Genomic DNA, 21,765 nt, shown 5'->3' with positions numbered 1-21,765 from the left:
GCTCACGAAGCATCCGCCGGACGGCAGACACTTCGCGAGCACCATCACAGACAACGGCATCGCATTAATTATCTTTTTTATAGCTGTGCGCGAACAATGAAAGATCCTGGTGTTTCTTTTTGTTAACTCAGTCGCATTCACTATTTCATCTGCGCCGCGACAACAGAATGAAACGATTTGAGAATTCTGTAATAAAACATTTCCTCTTTATTTCGATTGTGCAAAACTTAGTGATCTTCAAGGTTGGTTAGGAGTATGAACGTATCTGAAGTGAGGAACACTATCATTAACCACTCAAGCCCGCGGGCTTTTGAACTGCTCTCAAAGCAGCATCGAAAACATCGCTTAAATGGTCATTCACAGTGAGAAGGGTGTTCACTCTTTGTGCCAGAATTCCTCGGAGGTTATAAAGTTGTCCCGGTTTAAGGCTGTATCGGGCCGGAGGTGGCACCCGATTATAGTTCTTATCAAACATCTCGTACGTCTGCTCGTGCATTGCAAATCGCACATATTTCATATAGGAAGTGCCTGAAATATAAGGAGAGTTTAATTAGTTTAAGGCACTGAAATAAAAAGTAGCACCTGGAATAATATTAAATAAAGTAAAAGCAACACCGGCACTTTATTTTAATACTAAAAGTAAGTACAGCTGCAACTTACAAAAAAAAAAAAAAATAGCACAAATGATTGACGACCGCAGCGGCCAAATTGGGACACCCAGCGCTATTGTTCCCGAGTGCGCAGATAGCGACAGTGCCACGCACGTTCCATGTTTCAAAGCGGGGGTGGCCGGCAGAAAGCAGGCAATTATAAAGCCTCTGCATTTAAAGCTATCTTATTCCTTACTTTTAGGGCGAGCGATACGTCAACGTGGTTGCGCACGTAAACCCGTTTCTTTTTTTCTTTTTTTGCAGCGGAGCTGTTAAGGGCTAGGTTCCCCAAGATAGTGTCTCTGATTGAGACTTGTTGTTGTTTTGTCCGTTTTTTTATTTTTCCGTGTCTCCGGTTTACGATGCAAGTTCTTCACCAGCTCGCCTGTGCTTTTACCCTTTCTGTGTCTCTGTATGCTGACGCAGTTAAGTATCATGTTCAACTTACACCAGCTCGCCTGCACTCTGACTATTTTTTCGTTGTTCATGTACTTTTTAGAAGTGCTAACATGTGTATTGTCTAAATATATTTTGTTCGTTACAAGTTTGGTGCAATTCTATGTCTATCAACCTCTAATAGCCATCAAGCGAAAGTCGACAGCATTTATAAACAAAAACTAAAATAAATGAGCAACTATTAAAAAGTCTAAAGCACGTGGGAAGCGAGGGGGTGCACTAAAGTTACCACTTGTGCACTTGGCACAAAGCTGACGGTGCGCCAAACACGAATGAAACTCTTACCATCTGTGTGTTCGCACCGCCAGCCTCGCGTCTGTTGCTTCAGTGGTAACTCTTACGCATCCCCGCGTTTTGGTGTCAGTCCCATCAAATGACGTGGTCGCGTGGTTTATGTCACGTTGCGACGCCCTGCTGATTGCACCACGTGACTACATGACTACCGTCCGCTATATTTAATGTGGGCGCGTTATACTCAAAATACAGCGGGAGTTCCTTAGACCTGAATTGCTGTAAAAACGTACACCAATTCAATTTTACCCGATAAAATTAGAGGGGGATTTTCAGTACACTTTAGTTATTCACTTCCGTTGCCCACCTTCATAACACACACCCGTTAAGCTTTTGGAATGTCTTTTTTTTTTGTTATTAGATACTAGTCCTATTTACATCCTGTGCAAAAAAAAAGTATTAATTTATTTTTAAGATTTAATCGGGATATCTCTAACTTCTAGTGTTCCCCGAGGTAAAAAAAAAAAAAAAAACACAAAAACTTTGCAAAACTTCGCTTTAGAATCCCTGTGTCAAGGCATGACGTACTTCAATATGTACTAATTTTTTTTTTTTTTTTTGCTTGCACGCACGGGAAGTTTTAGGTAATTTTTTTCTGTTTACACCCCTAACTTTGTTATGACATCCCAACAGCTTCTTTTCGCATTAAGCGCACACGCAACCGACGCTACGAGCGGATGGGACCAATCAGACATCGTCAAAAGCACACAATCATGGTGTTCGTCATGTTTCCGTACGTCTTCTATGATCGCTAACCAACGAGGTAGAGGGGCTTAGAGTGATAAACCGGAAGTTCGGAAGTGGCACCCCCCCCGGTTGCCGCCATGTTTTACGCAAATGTGACCACTCGTCACGTGACCTCCCAAGAGCCGTGACGTCGCAGGTAAGATGGCAGCGCCCAGAGCTGGCGGATGCGAGTTTGTTCGGTGCGCGGCAGTCGTGATGTGCAGCTGCTTTCCGACGATTTCGGGCTTTTTCGTGCTTGCTGACGCAGGTATAATGTGAAAATATTAAGGAATGAGACTTTATACCATTTTTGCGCAAGATCGCTCTGGATCATCTGGATATTAACACCTGTGAGACAGCATCAGCCGTATCGTCGTACCGGTGCTCGGATTCGGGATCTGTTCGAGGATCGATAGAATTTTGAGTGGTTTTAGCATAAAATTTTCGCATTCTCTTAGCTTTGTGTGAACGTTGGAATGTCTGAGAATCGACGCGAAAGGTATATGTCGCATTAGGGCCTAGGAGAAGTTGTTTCAGGCCTGCGTCACCGAATAACCAGAGCAACTTCTAGCGAGGAAGCTCCTGCGATCTTTAATCCTTTGTGCTAATCGACGATTCTACATTCGATCGCTTTTCTTTCTTTTTTGGTGAGTGCGAAGTGCACACTTACTTTTCAGCTACGAGGTTGACGTTTTATTGAGTGTTTAGATGAATAAATCGTTGCAGGCACCTGCTTCAAAGCTATTCGACTTGCAATAAGAACAACTGTTTTGGTGTATGCAAAGATTAACTGCACCTTTTTCTCTTTCGTAGGATTCATTGCAGCAATACTTTTTTTCATCAAGAGTACATTGTATTAGTCGGTCAATTATTTACTTGTTCTAATTACCTGGATAAGATGATTCATATTTGTGTTCATCCCTTTCCTGAAAAGCAGTCTTGTTGAAAAGTGTTGACAATTCCTTTCGGTCTCTTCAAAAGACTTTTTTTGAAAAATGTGGGTTGCCTATACTTCGTATCATTGTAACCTGGAAAAGGGCAACCGCCACAACCCCCTCGAGCCAATCAGAGAGACAGAGCGAAGGTGTGTGACAATTCTGTGCAGACGAGCATTCTGAATGATATGTTGTCATGTGCCTCTCTCCAACGTGCATATTGGCTCGCCGAGACTGTAGCCTTTGCTGTTTGCCAAATTGTGATGAAACTAATTACAGTAGCTACTACTGTAATTACCCCAGGCTTTCATAGTCTGGTCATTTGTTCGACAAGAATGTTATGTCCACCATCACTGTGAACTCGGCTCAGCGCCTATTCGACTCGAATGCTGCCTTAGCATTCGACGTGAACTGGGGCCCATTTGTGTGCTTTATGCCGAAAAAAAAATGGTAACAGTTGTGTTGCTTGATGGGGTTCTACAAAGGGTCTATTGTGTCATACGTATAGGAAGTGTCCTGCTATATAACAATGCATCAACACATACTATTAAAGTATATGCTCAGAGATGTGTTTGTTTTTGCAATTAACAAGCTACAGCAGTGTGCTTTAATGTTATTATCATGTGTGTAGTTTCAAGTATCCTCTCTGCAATGCCTACGAAGGCCCCTGGAGGGAATAAATTAATAAATAACATTTTCACATCACTGGAGTTGCTTTTCGAATGTGCCACATGTTCAGGAGAATTGGAATGAGTGCAGCCCAATGCAACAAGTCTGCCAGTCTGGTATGTCCCATTAATTAATATTGAAGAGTCAGAGATGCGAGTGTCCTCAAAAGGACCTGCGCGTGCGGTGAATACAATTCTTGGTGTATAAGCTCTCAAGGCGTAAAGGCAAGCGGAAATAGGTTTATCTGGTTAGTGCATCAAATATGTTCATTTCCACTGGATTACATAATTATTGATTCTTAGTTAATGGTTCCAGAACGAGTTCTTTCTGCGATAGTCTCCTGCCAGGCGTTCAGTCGTAATACCTGTGGACCTTGTTGTGAAATGACGCTCCTGGCACGTCAGTGTTAAGTCTGGTCGAGTAGCAGCTTTGACTGACTCATGCCGTCTTGTAATCATACGTCATGTGCACCCACTGACATCTGATGCACTGAAACTGCACCTAGGGCTGGCTTCTAATCCGCAAAAGTTTCCTTATAGTTTTCTGCATCAATGCAGCAAGCTCGGGCATGTATTGGTTATGTGGCTGTGCCTTTTGCTGTACCGTTGACTTGATAGATGGCAACAATGCTTGTTTGCTACCCAAGCCATTTCACTTCCATTTCGTAATAGAGATTCATTCTGCATCCCATGACCACTGCAACTTGTGAAAGTCTTGCGTGGCAAAGTGAAGTCTCGTGATGCTTGCAGTCCAGTTTTGAGAGCAACCAACGATTCTATATCTTAAGATCACTGAGCGGCATTCTCCCTCAAAGTGTGAAATTGTGTGCTTCGTGGCGTGGAAACAGATAATTAGTATGAGCAAATTATTAGGTATTGTCCTTGGACGGCAACCGACACCAGATCAACTCTTCTTGCATTGCCGCTCACCTGCTTTGTCGTGCTTACCTCCCGTCCAGATGAAGTAGATCAGGAGCTTCGGGGTAATGTCGGCACCAGGGACAAAGACCGCCGAAGATAATCCTCAATCTTCCCCGGACGCTCGTCGAGACGTGGTTGAGGGTCGTTCGGCACGAACCCTTGCAGGCCAATTCATTGGTACGGGCACCTCGAGTAGACATGGTCGGCCTCATGGAGCGATAGCAGGGCGGTTTTCGGTCGGCCATTCGCAGTACTTCCGTTTCTCTGGGTGTACTTTCTTCAGCGCGGACCTACACTGGTTCTTCCCGATGTCATGAATGCTTCAGCGTTGGGGTGTTTCCTTGAATTGGCATTGAATAGTAACAAATAGCCGGTGGTGGTCGTTGTGACTTTGTGGCATAAGTCGCCCTCGGTACGTCAGACGCCGCATCGCTCGAAGAAGACTCCAGTTGAAATGCCTGTCGAACTTTTTCTGAAACAATCTCGGTGATCAAAATAAGAGCCCGGCAACTGATGGCAGGAACTAGCTTACCTATCTCCTCCTGGACACCATTGTGGATGATGTCACGGATGCCTGGGGGGCTGGCGTCGAAGTTGCAGCTAGACGACTCGAGTGTCGAGACGCTAAGGAGTTGTTGATAGTGACAGGCTTGGGCCTGCAGTGTACATTCAATGTTGGAAGGCTCATTGATAAGAACCCTTCGACTGTTGTCGTGGGATTGCAGACAAGGCTGCCGAAGGTGTTGTCCCTCACATGAGGGACATGGGATTCTTAACCTCTTGTCTTCTATAGCATCAGGGTTGGTGTAGGTGCTCGATCAGAAGCAAAACATCCTCCACGAAGGTGGTCACGCTCTCATCGGGGCCGTGTCCTGGACAAAATCAGGAATTCGGCTGTCTCTCGTCAATTTTGACTGATGAACGTGCACTTCAGCTCGATCTTGCAAACTTCCCACAACGTTAAGGAGGATTCGTGGTTCTCAAACCAGTGCCTCGCAGTTTCTTCCACGAGAATTATAGGTTCTGCAGGAGCTGGTTGTCTGTCCACCCACTGTGGCGGGTGACACAGCCATGTTGTTCAATCCAGCCCTCGACGTCTTATGCACCTTGCGTGAAAGGGCGTCAGAGTGCGAGGTGCGACGGGCTTGCAAACGATGGTGGGAGCGGACACGGTTTGCTGCTCAAGTTTGTCATTGTTGGCTTAGTCAGCTTCGGTTTTTCTGGCAAAAGACCTAATTCCAATGGTTCTTGCTGGTAGCAGCAACTGGCTTGGATTTCAGGTTCTTCGTGGTGTATTTCGGAGGTACCTCCTTGTGGTACTCGCTCGTCTTGCGGTTTTTCTGCCGGGCTTGGGATAGGACTTGGTTCCCGGCTCGCCGGGGGTTTAAGACGCGGGATAATGTGCCACCCGTGTCTTGTTATCGGAGAAACTCGGCTGAGGAGCCGCCAGGGTCCACACAGAGTGAAAGGCTATGAGTAAAGTGCGTAGCACCTCCACCAGAACATACAATGACAGCTGAGCATGGCCTGGAACTTTCCAGAATAATAAATATTGATAGAAACTAGGACTGGAGCAAGCATCAGTGACAATATAACAAAACAGACAGAAGAGAGTCTATCATGACCACTAAAGAAGCTGCATTGCTTTAGTGGCATTCTGTCCGAATAAATCCTCTCCTTCGGGGTTTGGCGACTGCCGAGGATGAGCTGAACTGAAATGGATGTGGGACCACTTTTCTGGTAACGAGCCGCTGTAGACTGTCGTCGCAAAGCGGCGTGAACGGGAAGACTGGGTAGGATAACACGCGCGATGAAATGTCCATACAGCTTGCAATTCGCGTAACGAGTGTTGATGAAACTTTGGTGTCGACGAAACGTGCGAACGAACAGCAGAATCAATACCAACAGCAACACCTGTGCTCCGTGAAAGTACACGTCTACGCCACAGCAATTTAGTAGGCAGCACAGCATCACCTAAAGGACGGCACAGGAAGTAACAGCTTGAAGGCAGCTCTCCGGCGCGCCGCACACCTGTGCTCCGTTAAAGTGCACGTCTACGCCGGAACAATTTGGGAAGCAGCACAGCATCACTTAGCACGGTGCGGGAACTACAAGCGTCAAGTCAGCTCTCCGATGCACCACACAACGAAAGTGGGCCTTCGGTCATTTGAACAAAGCGGCACCACGATTGCACACTGCCAAGCACGAATCATACAATTTCCGTCGCTAAACTGTGTATCCAAATATATTGCACACGCTTCACTGCAGATCTTCAAGGTTCCGATGGTCAACGCGAGCACGGAAACGTTGCCTTAAAATTTATCCTAGCGCTGTCCGAATGAATCCGAGGTCCGAGCAACGAACGGCCGATTGTCTCTTTCGTGGCAACATCCCCGTCGGTCACCAGCGAAATGCACACCGTTCCTCCGTATTTTCACGTTATACCTACGTCAGACACCACGCTGAACTCTGAAGTCGCTTTTGACCGGCCTCATGTGACAGCTTCCGCGTTTGAAATCAACTCGCCGAGACGAACGACAACCAACAAAGCATCCGACAAGCTCCGGCCCAGCTGGGGCCAGCCGCTGCATGGGCGCTGCCATCTTTCCTGTGACGTCACGTATTTGGTTTGGTCATGTGACGAGTGGTCAAATTTGCGTACAATGGCAGCCGCCTTATGGGGGTCACTTTCGAGTGCAGACCGGAACCCCGGTTTATCGCTCTAAGCCCCTCTACCTCGTTGTCGCTAACCCAAGCATGAACCGAAAAGACCCAGTGACTTGCACTTTTGACGCTGATTCATTGGTTCCATTAGCTCGTAGCGTCAGTGGCTTCTGGGCTTAAACTGAAACAAAGTCTAGACCAATACGCGGCTCTGACATCACACCTCTGCGGTGGCGCTGTCGTCGCCACGGCGCATGCGGAGAAGCTTCACCTCACGCCAATCTGGTTTCTGTACTCGCGCAGTGCCCGCACCTGATGTGGGGAAAAGCGTGCTTGTTTGCAAACAGCGTGTCGGTCTATAGATAATAACGCCTATACTCCGTCTCACTATAACTCTAGAGTGCAGTCAAGGCTGCAAGGTAGAGAGAGAGTCCCGACCTGTTGAAGAGGAGGGCAAGGAGGAATGGGGGGGGGGGGGAGGGAATCCCAGCTCGTCCTAGCTCCTTTCCCTCCTCTTGAACAGGTTGGCATACGCTTTCTCCCGAGTAGCTTTGACTGTGCTGTTGAGTTCTGACAGAGTATGTGTAAGTGCTGAATTTTCCTGTGTCAACAGGAAAGGCAAGCGTAGGGTGCAGATTGGGCAGGACTCCGGCGTCATCGTTCGGATGGCCATCCGAACAGGACTCGCGTTCTCACTGATTTGGCACGAGTTCGTGCTGAACACTGACGTAGGACTCGCGTCCAACCGGCGCCTCACGGTCGCCTCTTTGAGTGACGCAGCCAAATTCAGCACTTGGCTTTCTTATGCGGTAAGTGCTGGGGGTTGGACAGACTAATCTTTTCTTTGTTCCGAAGAATGAAGACGGGGGAAGAGTGCGAGAAAGAGAGGCTCACCGGAAGTGAAATAGGTGAGATGTATTCTAGCCCAATAGTATTATTACCTCTATACACGCAATGTTTCAATAGTATCGCATTCCAAGGCGTGCGATTGAACTGAAGTATCTATCAAATCAGCATATCTTATTGGATGTTTTTAGACCGTTCAAGCTAAGGTCAGAACAGATGGAAAACGAGATTCGTCAGCTGCGCAAAGCTAGTGAATTATGGTTAGTCAGAACTTGATTAGGTCCGTTAGTTTGCACTGGGGAAGTCTGGACGATGTATCTCGTATCTAGTTCACTTAAGGATGAGGTCGGTTCGTTTCTCAGTGGTGAACAAAAGCTGTCGTAAAGTGTATTTGCAGAGCATTCACGACCACCATTCTGAAGCCATCTGTGTCATGGCGTTAACGCCATGACACAAATCTAAAACAAAGCTAAACATTTCTGTAGGCCGGGGACATTTAGTTGCTCTATTTTCTACAAATTAAGGCAGTATTCGAACGCAGCTATACGTTTGAAACAATGTGAATGCAACGTGATACATGACAAATGATTGGCTACCCCAATCGTAACTCATATTTCAATGGGTAAAACAAAAATAAAATACAAACCCTTACCTGCAGCAAGCACCACTTTTCCTTTCAGTTTGGCATGAACTACGTATTGCGTCGCTTCTCCGTTTGCTTGAGGAAGCACAATGCGAATTCCATCAAATAAGACGGGACACTGAAGCGTATTTTCGTTTTGTTGCACTCGTGTGCTACACCATCCATCTCTTTTAAACCTGTAGTCTAAGCCAAGAAAGACTGCAAAGGGATCGCTTCTGATATCAATGAAAGTGCCATCGTCAGACAGCAGGAATTCTCGCAAAAATATTCTTCGGCCATTCGGATTACGTTTGGCCAGCTCACACACAGTTTTGAGAAATACTTCGTCAAAAAAATATTCCAATTTGAGGTCTGGTTGTGTCAATGCCCCTGGTGAAAAAAAAAGTGCAGGGCTTTGAGAAACAATTTACTGAGCAACAAAGCGTCTGACAAAAAAAAAAAAAGAGAAAGAAAACATATTGGGTGATGATATTGTCAAACGATTGAATTTGGTAATCAAGTTAGTAAACGCAATATTTATATGTATTCTTTATCGAGCAAGTAGGTAGATGTGTCGCGGCTCGTTTATTAGGTTTATCTATAATAAAAATACACTTGTAGACATGGTAGATCGGTTTAATATATTCTAATTCGGTGCTGTTGTTTCTTCTGGCTAAATAATAATAGCCAAGAGATGGTGCAATAATTTCCTATTCCGGCTTTAGGTTGTAGAACGTTGCGCTTAGTAAATTTATTCCTTGTGAAATACGCCAGCTGATTGAATGTGATGAGAAAAGCGGCAGTAATCGCCGGGTTTGAATGAAAAATTGTAGCAAGTGTAGTTGTTAGTAAAATATAAAATACAAGATTAATATTTTTCTTCACTTTTAATACAATATAAGAGAAATGTAAAAAGCCAACAAAAACAAAAAGTACAGTGATATATCAGCGGACAGGTAAATTATATAGTTTGAACGGTTCTGGACCTATCAAATGACTCAACGCAGGTATTCTTTTTAGAATTGTAAACAGAAAGTAAAAGTGAGGAAGTGTTGTAAAAAAACAATTTACTTAAAATCACCAGGCTTCTCCCAACAACTAACGGAACGTAATGTTTAGAACGTGTAACGAGCGCGACGTCGTTTTTATTTTTTTTCTTAAATATAGGTCGTGTATTTTGTCTGACATAAAATAACGTAACGCTGCTAGAAAGAGCGCAATGTCAGCAAAAAGTAATGTTGTAAAATGCTGTCACTGAATAGAACGCAACTTCTAGTTGATAGAACTAGGCAGCAGTGCAGTGTTTACTTGTCAATTTAAATTACCGTCTTTTAGCCCCGTGACATACATTGTTTTGCTAATATCTATTCGCCACATATTGCAGGGCGAGATACACAGAACCTAATTTGTATGTAATCCCGCCATTCCTTCCACAATGAAAATATTAGCCAATTTAAAACTTAGTAGGTTAAGGTCGTTGGTAATTAATAATAGGTGGTCAGGAAGCTATGATAAAGGAACATCGTCAGATCTTTGCTGGGAGTAAAAAGGGTCAGGAAAGAGTGTGGAAAGACAATGCAGTAAAACAATATTTTCCTACTTACCAGTGGCGTGATACTCGGAGATTATCCACAGGAAAATAAGGAATCTCATGGCTATGTACAGTCAATAACTATTTCGTTCGTAGGTTTTGAGTTCCAGTAGTTTTATACCTGGAAAAATATTCTTTTGCTAATATTCAGTTTCTTTTGAGTGCCAGCAAAAATGCTTTCCGATTGTTCTGATATAAATTATTGTGTTCACTATTGCACTAAATAAAAATTCAAGACCCGGAAACAGTAGAAGTTTTAAATGTTCGCAATCAGAAAAATGATACCCATAACAAAACTTTGTAAGAAGGCATGTAATGATTAGGGCACTATATGGGTATGAAGCGTAATGTTTTTATTTATTGATGTGCCGAGGCAATTTCACATGTGTCGCCGGAGTTGAACAGCCGAATTAACAAAGCTGAGGTAATTTCCACACTGTGGAGATTGCAGAAGGCTGGAGTGCCTCGATATTGCTTCCTGGCTGCGCCTTGGTAGAGTGGCGACACTTTTGGAGGGATCAAGTGCCGCCTTTTCCTTGTTCCGGCCTTCCATTTGTCTACTGCGATTTGTTGACCTCGTATATTCGAGAGCCGTGGAACGGCTTGAGTCGAGCCAACATGTGGCGGGGGATGGATTTCACGGTGACGTTAAATTTAACGGGGAGTGCCCGGGGGGGGGGGGGGGGGGGGGAGGGGGGGTGCCTAAAGGGATGCTGAACCGAAATTTGGGCTCCCAAAACAAGGCTGGAGCGACAGGCGAGGGGCACTGCAAAATCCCAAAACATCACTTATTCAGCGATATCTCTAACGGATGGCAGTATTTTCGTAAAAAAAGTGCGCGATTGAACACAGCCGATGAGGCTGATGATGAGACGTGTGACGTCGTGGTTCTCATTCCCTCTATTCTTTGCTTCATTCCCATAAGCAGGTAGGTGACCCGAAGCGAGGAGGATGAAGCGAGGACGTTTTCTCTCATTCTCGACTGTTGAAAAGAATCGTCACGTCACATGCCTCGCTTGATTGCGCCCTTCTTTTTGAAAAATACGGCCATCCGTTCGTGATATGTTCCAGTGATGTTTTGGAGTTCGTAGCGTCCCATTGAACGCGTCTGTGGCCTTATTTCGGGAAGTCAAAATTTCGGTTTAGTATCTATTTAACTAAGACCCATGTACTGCTTATGCAATTAACACTCACAAAGGCCTATTCCAAGTCAACCGGAGACATTTTAAGAGTCCCCTCACACCTAGCAGCCCTAGAAGTTTGCCAGCGCACGATTAACAACGTGACTGCTGGACTTTACGGCGTCGTCTGCTACTTCAACGACATTAATGTCACTGAAAGGACCACTGCTGAGCAGTTTCGCGATCTAGAACAGGTTCGTCGGCGGCTCCAATACTACGGCTGCTTTCTCATTAAAAAGGAAGGAAAAAAAACCGCTTTCATATGTAAGAAAAGTTCACTGGGGAGTTTTTTTACTGTTTGAAGCGAGAGCGGCGGTTTTGAGGAGGAGGACGTATACGGCTAAATTTCAGGAGATAGACATATTATGTGCTGCCTGCCATAATGAGAGCGAGACGCTAGAGCCCTTGGTTTTGAAGTGCACGGAGCTTTGCCCTGCGCTCCCTGAAGGGGTAACGGATCTGGCCGGGGCCCTAAGGTTTGCTGGCAATGAGGGAAGGACGGACGAGAAAAGGATTGCAGAAACAAAGAGGCGATCAGAAGATTAAGGGAAATTATCTAAAAAAATTGAATGAGCACAACTACTAGAACAGCTGAGGACACGCGGGACGGAGGAACATTAAGACACCCTTCCGCGTGGCTCCGGCTAAACGTCTCAACACTGCAGTGGGACAGGTTCTGGGGTGACGCCGACAAGGTTTGACCAGAGAAAAACTGGTGACTCCCCCCCTGGGGGGAAGGGGCGGGGGGATGTTTTTTAGTTGTTTTGCCTGATCCCCCGAAAGTCATCCTGATGATATCCGACGCCGCCTAGTGATAGTAAGGGGGAGGGTATTGGCTTAATAGGGCGGGAGAAATCATGTGTTTATCTTTTTAGGCTTAGTCTAGGTGGCACAAGCTACCGTCCGTTACGAAGGGTGTGGTCATTAATATTCATCCATCCATCGATTCAGCAGGTTGAATACCTCGTGTCCGCCGGTTTTACACCTTCCACTAAAAAAAGGTGTGAGGTAGTCCCAATATGCCCGAGCCCAAAAATATCGGGTAGCTAAGACATCTGCTCGGCATGATGCACAATAACAACAAAGCAGCTCGAAGATGCGGGTGGACCTCTTCGTGTTTATATGAAAAAAATACTTCTTTATCGCCCCCCCCCCCCCCAATTTCTTCCGATCCTGGCAAAAAGATTTGCGCCGCTCAACAAGCTATGGACATTTTTTACATAACCTCACACCGGCGTGCAACTAACGCACCTTCAACCCGGTGCAATTTTGGGTTGCCCGCTGACACAGGGTATGCAGCTGCGAAGGGGGTGAAAACGCTTAGAGACGGACGTCGTGCATGAGTTTGTTTGGTTAGTTCCGAGTGTTTCTTTGTACCGTATCATAATTTTCAAAGACCTGGGGTTGACTGGTTATCACTGTGTATTCGTCGGGGGAAGAAATAATTCTAATAAGCATAAGAACAATTGCGGATAATATGCGGTGAGCATACAACCTGCAGCACGAATGTGGGTGCAATGTTACTGAGCGTGATATGTCCCATGTCCCCCAAGGATCTTTATTTATTAGGTCACTTGATTGCGAGCGTAAATCACGAGGTTTTTGTATTAGGTTCATCGTCACGTTTATGCTCACGACTACTTCGTCTAGAGAAAGCAGACTGATTCCAAACCGACGCCTGTGCTCCGATTAGGTTATCACAGCAAGGTATGCTATTAATCCATGTCATCTGAAGGGTATAAAAACGTTTCGTGCCAGCACTCCAAATGCAGGTATCAAATGCCGAGAGCTGAGGTGCATTGGCTAGATTAGCCTGTTATTAATTCTAATTCATTCGTTGCGGAAACTTAATCAAAACACTCCACCGTCTTCGTCCTAGTTCTTTCGAGGAGGCAAGGTGATGTCCTGTCATTAGCCAGATGTTTCATTATCTCCTGTGTTATACAAACTTTCTTCGTGGTTCACGGACGAAGTTTGACGAAGTTACCAGAGAAAGCAACGGACATCGCCATAACAAGTGTCAGGCCCTGTTATACTCCAGTACAACAGTACCTTGATAAAGGCTGGTCTGAAGATGACAGACTTTTACCACGGGCCGTTTTATAGACACCGGTCCGAGTTAGCCATCCTAAACAGCTGCAATTTATAAAAATCGCGAGCATTGGTTACACACCAGATCTATCAAAGCGTCTTAGACTGTACTTATGAAGAACACGCGGGGCAAACCAAGATGAAGATGCTGGCACGTTCATGTTTGAAGGCAACATATGGACAAAGAAATTGACTTGCAGACGTAGAAATGCGTGCGTTGCAGCAGTTTCTGACGACAAGCCATAAGTTCCTCTTCATCTTTAAGAATCTCCAGGACGACCGTAGTACATAGTTCGCTTATTTCCCGAAACATAATCAGCAGAGCTCCCTGATTTTCATCGATGCTTTCAGCAAATGACCCAAAGTTGTTGAAATTATGATGGTGATTGAGGTTTTATGACGCAAGAGCAACTTAGGCCACATTGCGCCAAAACTAAGGTTTTTGCAAGGAGCTTCGAGATCTACTGCAATCTATACGGATCCGATCGAGAAAAGTAAACCCTACTTTTCGGCCCGCGTAAAAAAACTACGCATCGCAGAACGCTCAAACTCCGCCAGAATGTAACCCTAGCGGTCCAAGCAAGATGCCAAAGTTTCAGAACATGAGCTTACCTGGATCAAAAGATAAAAGAAAAAAAAACGAGAAATCTCTACGGGTAGGCTCCGACGACGGAGAGACGCAGATGGAGACCGTCTGCTTTGCGTTGCATCGCATAGGTGGCGCCACCACCTATGCGGGTTGGCGGGTTATCACGGGCACCTGCCGGGCTTGGCGGCAAATTCGGAATCGTTCTCTATCATTTCAGAAGTTTCACTTACGCACTGCTTTTCACTGCAACAGAAGTAAAGATTACACGCTCTAATTTGTGATACTTCGGTGCAGTTGCTCAGGCATAACATTTCTTCATGCTAATTATTTTAGCAGATGTCGTCTGTTTTGCTCTTCGCGAACCCGAATACCGGTTCTCCCGTTGATCACTTTTAATCTCTACCCTGTTTCGCTGCACTTTCCTGCCTGATGAGGCAATTAACCCAAAAGCAACGCGCGGACGTCGTGGTTTGGTATTTAAAGCGCAGTAGCTTTAAGGATGCTCGCCGCCGATACCGTCGAGTGCACCGTTCCAGGCCGCCGTCAAAGAGAACCATCTGGAAGTGGGTCCAGCGTTTTGGCGCAGTGGGCAGCGTCGCGAACAAGAAGCACGTCTTCGCCAGCACGCCAGAGAAAGAGCAGCTCGCGTACGGGATCATGGGTGCTTTCGAAGCGTACCCGCACCTATCCACGAAGGGAGCGGCAAGTTTGTTTGGAGTTTCAGATTACACTGTGCGCCGGATTCTTCGCCGACACAACCTGCATGCTTACAAGGTTCACGTTCTCCACAAGCTGAAGCCTGAAGACTATGAAAGACGGCTCGATTTTTGCCGCGAAGAGATCCTAAGGATCGCGGCCAACCCCTCCCATCTGGACTTCCTTCTGTTCTCGGACGAGGCCGTCTTTCACTTCGACGAAAAAGTCAACGCTCAGAACTGCCGGTACTGAAGCAACGGCAACCCACACTGGACAATGAAGAAGTCTCAGTACTCTCCCAAGGTAACTGTCTGGTGCGGGATCTGGAGGGAGGGTGTTGTTGGGCCTTTTTTTTTCGATGAGTCTGTGACGGGCAGAAGTTATCTGCGCATGTTGAAGGAGGACTTTCTTCGCGAGCTCGAGGCCCTCCACATGCGACGACAAGTTTGCGTATTCATGCAAGATGGAGCGCCCCCACACTGCTGAACCTCCGTCAGGAAATGGTTTAGTGACACCTTTCCTGTAGGATGGATGGGAAGAGGCTCGCCCAGCATGCCATGGCCACGGCGATCCCCTGACCTAACAATCTGTGATTTTTTTGTATGGAGGTTCATCAAGTCACAGGTCTACACCGGCCGAATCTCCACCCTCGACTTCCTTAAGCAACGCATTGAGGCTGCGTTTCTGCTCATTACGAACGAAATGAGAGCTGCGGCGTTTGCCGAATACGAGGCGAGACTTGGACGTTGCACCTGGCAGCTGGGAGGTCACGTTGAGGCAGAACCGTAGGACTACAGTGTTGCCTTCCAGTGCCTGCCCCTGACGCACTCCACATACTTTCATCTGGAAGCAAGAATAGCTTCCACCATGTGCGTGGTCTTCTCCCGTTTTTATTTTGTTTACCTCTGACAAATGGCCCTTTTTAGGGCTGCCAATTACGGTTGTCGGCTGCTGAGCTATAGCTGCTCGGCGCTCTCCCGTGTCTCTCTCATCTGGCGTCTCCGGACCATGCAAATGGTGAACCTGGTTCTTTGACGGCGCAGCTTAATTGTCCAGCATTTGATCTAAATACCAGTGAACCAAAAGTACTGAATTCCTTTAATAATATTAATAATAATAAATTCGAACCTGTTCGAGACTCGACATAATGAGTAAACCGGGTCACAAAGTCGCTGAGTTGGCATCTTCCGCCTCTCCCTTTTTTTAAATTTTCATTGCCAAAAAAAAAAAAATCGAAAAAAAGAAAAAAAATTAAGTACGCAAACATAAAAAAAAAAAAAAAAAACGGTACAGAAGTTAAAAAGGGAAAATATATTGGCCCAGCTGAAGCTCATCTGCAACCGAAAGGAGGCTCCTCTGACGGCGGGGCCCAAATATTGTAACTTTAAAAACATTTATTAGGTTATAAACAGTTTATTGGCAGTGAGCAGACATGGCCACTAGAGGAAGCTGCCCCGTCCGTTCACATAATCTTCAGCACCAAGTGTTGAAGGTGTTATCGAACGGGAAGAATAGTTCACGTTTGCGAAGAGCAAAGCAGACGACATCTGCTAAAATAATTAGCATGAAGAAATGTTATGCCTGAGCAAATGCACCGAAGTATCACAAATCAGAGCGTGTAATCTTTATTTCCGTTGCGGTGAAAAGCAGTGCGTAAGTGAAACTTCAGACATGAGAACAACTCCGAATTTGCCGCCAAGCCCGGCAGATGCCCGTGATAACCCGCCAACCCGCATAGGTGGTGGCGCCACCTATGCGATGCAGCGCAAAGCAGACGGCCTCCGTCCGCGTCTCTTCGTGGTCGGAGCCTGTTCGTAGAGATTTCTCGATCGGACCCTGTACAACTTGTCTAAAAAGCCACTTTTCTAGAGGAAATTTGAAACTCGATTGAAAGGTACCAAGGGTTGAGCACCAAGCAGAAAATGTGGATGAAAGGGAAGGTGATCTCGAAAAAGTTTTGAAAAACATGATCGGCACTTTTTGTTAAAAGATTTGTAGTGCCACAGGTTGAACCAAACAGTCAGCTTTGCCATAATAGTCGCAAAGTTTAACATCCTAACCCCAGAGCAGCTGCAAATGAGTTAAGCAGGTATGACCAATAGACTACTTCCATAAACCCCTGCATGCAACACTGCTCGAATTGCACCCTGGGAAGTGGTTGGCTACAGAGGAGAGTGGCATGGTATCGGTTTCGATCAACACGTCGAGACGACATTATAGACAGAGCGTATTGTCACGAATGACAATGGATGAGGCGATGATAACTGAAGAAACTAAACGTTCAGTGGGGTGAACTTGGGCCCAAAACAAAAGTAAACAGAACATAACAGTAGAGCGTTGCGGGCGTCGATGGCGGCGTAACAGCAGGATCGTACGTTGGGGCGATACTGACCGCAGATCGCCACGCGTAGCCCTTTATGTACGCGCGTTGGCTTCTGGAACAATCAGCCTAGAAGGTTCGGCGACTATAGCATTCGGAACTCGATCAGAGGAGAAAGTTCTCGAATTCACGAGAACGCAACGTCGAAAGAATAGATAAAAGAACATTCCACTGACTGGAATCGAACCTAGACTTTCCGCGCGGCAGTCAAGCGCGGTAAGCAATCGGCCACGCAAGCGGTCGCTCGCCGACGCGCGTGGCAGTATCTCATGTTCTCTGGTCCAGAGAGGGTCATTTTCGGTCTCTAAACTAACCTAAATGGCCAGACCTCGAAGCTTTAGCACAAGCCCGAGACGTATAGCTTGTTTTAACATATGCTTGTTGTAGAGTCGTGAAGCGACACCCTTTGGCGAGTTGTAGTTGTGGCGCCTTCCCTGAGATGGCACCACCACCTCGTCGTTGTTAAAGCCCCTTGATAAAAGCGTTTTTTACAAGTACCGCCAACCATTGTTGTGGAAGCGCTCGAGACACGTGCCATGAGCGGGTGCTCCGCCGCCATTCGCTTCCAAGGCCCGCTCATTTCAATACTGCGCCGCCATTTGCTTCCAAGGGCCGCTCGAGACATGGGCCTCGTGCACTCGCGCATTTGACGCTACTTGCAAGACGAGCGCAAACACATCGAGGGGCTTTAGTCGTTGTGCAGCATTGCACGGGACTATACTCTGTTTCACCATATGATGCACCGCAAGAAAGGCTACAAGCGCAAGCTCCTTGCTCTAGGGCACATCTCGGCGGCACAAGCTCTCGTGCGTTAAGAGTAGCTCCCAATGCTATGAGCTCGCGCTTCTAGCCTTGCCTGCGGTACAACATAAGGTGAAACGGAGTATAGTAACGTCATTCTCGTTCTGGTCGGCACACAGTCTGGTCTTGTCTGAGTTCCTCACCTTCCGCGGCCGTCCGGCCTGGTACACAACTAGCGACGAGGATGGGGTTTCCGTTCACACCGATAAGCGTACAGGAGTCTACGTTGACGTCCGAGTGACGCTCTTTGCCTCAACGTCGGCCCCGCGAGTCGTCACGTTCTCATTGACACCGGCTCTGCTGTCTATCGGGGAGGAGCATTTCCGGAGCCTGTTCCAGAACAAGGTGCAGCTGAGCAGCCCGCAAGTTGCCCTGCTGGAGTTCTCACGGCAGAAGATTCCTGTGTGTGGTTCCTTCTGCGCGCGTGTCGCACACAAGAAAGAAGAGGCCCTGCTGACCTTCTACGTCACGCCCGGTGGAGCATCGCTTCTAGGCCTGGACGCCGTAGAAGTTCTGGGTCTTCAGATTTTGGGCGCCGAACTTCGCTGTTTTTACGCCGCTGCAGAACCGACAGTTGCCACGTTTGCCTCCACCCCTTCCAGTTGTCCTTCAGGCACCGTCAAGCCCACCCTGGTTGCTCCAAGCCCTGGTCTACCAGCGCCCCTCTTGACCGAGTTTGGTCACCTTTCTCACCGGGTTTGGAACTTGCCAAGGATGTGCAGCACAAGGTCAAGCTCAAGCAGTCTGTTGTTCCAGTCGCGCTGAAGTTGACATGTCTACCACTTCCCAGGCGAAGATTTGCAACTGGGACCAATTGGTCCCAGTTGCAACTGGTTTATGAAACGATTCCCAGTTGCAACTGGTCCCAGTTGGAGTTGGTCCCAGCTGGAATTGGTCCCAGTTACAATTGGTCCCAGTTACAACTGGTCCCAGTTGGAGTTGGTCCCAGTTACCGCTGGTACCAACTCCAGCAACAATGAAACATGCACAAAATGGAAGGTTGACAATTTATTATCAAAAACTTGGAGAATGAAACTAAATAATAGGTTCGGTGACGTACACGCTCCGGGTTTAGCCACTTGCTTGCGACGGTTGAATCGCTTTTTCAGAGGTAGTATTCGTGAGATGAAGGAAGATCGGCCGCTGGCGTCTGTTAGCGAAGACGTCCTCAGCTTATCTTCCTATCGGGTGAAGAAAGGTACTCACCCGTGATCCCGCGTTGCGCAGGTGAAGTCCTGATAAGCTGCGGTAGCGCTCCCACCTTGCAATCTCTGTCAGGACAGTCGAACATTTTCGAGGTAGACCTCCCGCCATTTTCGCCATTCTGCTCTCCGCGGCGTTCTTTCTTCCGTCCAGTCTATGTGCGTCCGGTCCTTCCTGGGTGCCCTCCGATCGCTGAACTGCATCTTTCCATCCTCGAAGTTCATCGCCGCCACCATGGTGTGTGTACAGTTAGGTCCAAAGTAGCGCAGCTGTAGTTTTGATATTTTCCCAACGACGCCAACTTGGGTGATGGCGTCCGCGGCGTCCGTCCGACTCCGGATGGATGGATGGATGAATACGGCTGAGCCCTTTGGATCGGGCGGTAGCTTACGCCACCTAGCCAGTTTGTTTTACCATTTAAGCTTAGAATATTTAAATGTGAAATCTATATTCACTCCGCAGTGCAAAGAAAGTGAGGCTATGAAACCCCCTTGCCATCAGTGGATAAGAAAATACCTAGTTTTCTCTCGATTTCTGCCACCATTCACTTAATCTTTGCTTGGTAATCTCTACAGTCTTGAAATCCACTCTCCCTTCGCTGTCTCTAAAACCCAATGACTTTATTAAATCTATGTTGTCTTCGGTAGGCATAGGGTGAAGCCCTTTACAGTAGAGTATCAAGTGCTCAGCCGTCTCGTCCTCCTCTCCACAAGCAGTGCACACTGTATCAATTTCCTGGTACTTCACTCTGTATGTTCTGGTTCGCAGAACAACCGTTCTTGCCTCAAACAGCAATGAGCTTCCCCTAGAATTGTCATAAATGCTTTCTTTGGCAATAACTCTTTTGTTTAATCTATAGCTTTCCAGAGCCGTCTTTGTCTGCATTCCCTCTAGCCACCAATCTCTTTCTGTGGCCTTAACTTTCTTCTTAACTGAGACTTGCTCTTCCGTATCTTCGCAATAGCCCAAAAACTTTCCTCTTAATTTCCTAGTGCGCTGTCTCCACTTTGTGTCTACACTCCTCATGTATAAATAGCTGAAAACCTTTCGTGCCCATTGCTCCCCGTCCATTTGCCTCAACCTATCCTCAAATTCTACCTTGCTCACCGCTTCCCTGCTCTCAAATGATGCCCATCCCATGTCTCCTTGTACTCCCTGGTTTGGCGTTTTGCAATGTGCCCCCAAAGCCAGTCTACCTACTCCGCGCTGTTTTATTTCTAGTCTCGCATGCACTTCGGATTTCATGCATAGCACTGCGTTTCCAAAAGTCAAGCCAGGCACCATGACCCCTTTCCAAATCTCTCTCACCACCTCATACCTGTTGTAATTCCAAAGTGCTCTATTTTTCATTACAGCTGCATTTCTGTTGCCCTTACCTATTATATACTTTTCATGGTCTATGAGATATTCTGCACCATCACATATCCATTCTCCTAGATACTTGTATTTACTAGCTCTCTCAACTGTAATATTCTGTATCTTCAGCCTCTCAACTTCATCCTCGTTAAAAATCATGACTGCCGATTTTTCGCTACTGAATTCTAAACCTAATTCCTCTCCTTCCCTACCACAGATGCTCATTAATTCCTGCAACTCTGTCCTGTTGTTAGCCATTAGTACAATATCATCCGCATACATCAATCCCGGTAAGGATTGCTGAATTTTTTGGCCTAGCTTACTGTAAGAAAGGTTGAACCCAAGCCCACTCTTCTCTAGTCTATCCTCCAATCCTCTCAGATACAACATAAACAGCAAAGGCGATAACGGGCACCCCTGCCTAAGGCCTCGTCTTATCTCTATTTTCCCTGTCGCCTTTCCTTCCCATGTTATAATCACCTTGTTATCTTTGTAAATGTTCCTTAATAGTGCTGTTAGTCCTTCATCTAGGTTTAAGTTCTCCATTATGTCCCACAGGTTTCTTCGGTTCACATTGTCATAGGCACCCCTGATATCCAGAAATGCCAGCCAGAGCTGTCTGTTTTCTTTTTGCGCTATTTCTATACACTGTGTTAGAGAAAATAAATTGTCCTCCAACCTTCTTTGTTTTCGAAACCCGTTCTGTAATTCGCCCAGTATGCCCTCGCAATCTACCCATTCCTCCAGTCTGTTCTTTATAATCTGCATTACCAACCTGTAAATAACCGGTGTCACGGTTATAGGACGATAATTCCTAATATCAGACTTATCTCCCTTTCCCTTATATATCATACTCATCCTACTAAGCCTCCATTCATCTGGAATATTTCCTTTTGTTATCATGGTACTCACTACCTCCCTTAGTTTTGCCTTAGATTTAGGACCCAAATTCTTCACCAGCTTGATAGGGATACCGTCTGTGCCTGTCGACGTGCCACTAGGGACTCTTCGTTCCGCCTTTTCCCATTCTCTTTGTCCAAAATCCGCGATGTCACAAACTGGACTGCTACTTCCTTCGGTTCTCCTATCTTCCACATG

At 46.5% G+C, this 21,765-nt stretch overlaps 1 protein-coding gene across 1 annotated transcript; it reads right to left on the bottom strand.

Annotated features, from left to right (window-relative positions):
- Positions 1-286: 286 nt before the first annotated feature.
- LOC120837874 lies at positions 287-10,432 on the bottom strand. Its single transcript, XM_040207491.1, has 3 exons — positions 10,384-10,432; positions 8,810-9,169; positions 287-528 (listed from the first exon to the last, which is right to left on the bottom strand). Exons 1-3 carry the CDS (start codon positions 10,430-10,432, stop codon positions 287-289), a joined length of 651 nt encoding a protein of 216 aa, XP_040063425.1.
- Positions 10,433-21,765: the final 11,333 nt, after the last annotated feature.

This window comes from Ixodes scapularis, unplaced genomic scaffold (assembly GCF_016920785.2).
Source record: "Ixodes scapularis isolate PalLabHiFi unplaced genomic scaffold, ASM1692078v2 PGA_scaffold47__10_contigs__length_4178495, whole genome shotgun sequence".
In the NCBI taxonomy this organism is placed as follows: Eukaryota; Metazoa; Arthropoda; class Arachnida; order Ixodida; family Ixodidae; genus Ixodes; species Ixodes scapularis.
This window is presented reverse-complemented; position numbering and strand designations above follow the sequence as displayed.

Bases quoted from the DNA above. Each gene is read 5' to 3' on its own strand.
- LOC120837874 (XM_040207491.1), bottom strand. From the start codon at position 10,432: ATGAGATTCCTTATTTTCCTGTGGATAATCTCCGAGTATCACGCCACT. The intron at 9,170-10,383 runs GTAAGTAGGAAA...TTTTTTCACCAG, and splicing joins CTCCGAGTATCACGCCACTG to GGGCATTGACACAACCAGAC. The intron at 529-8,809 runs GTAAGGGTTTGT...CTTATATTTCAG, and splicing joins AAAAGTGGTGCTTGCTGCAG to GCACTTCCTATATGAAATAT.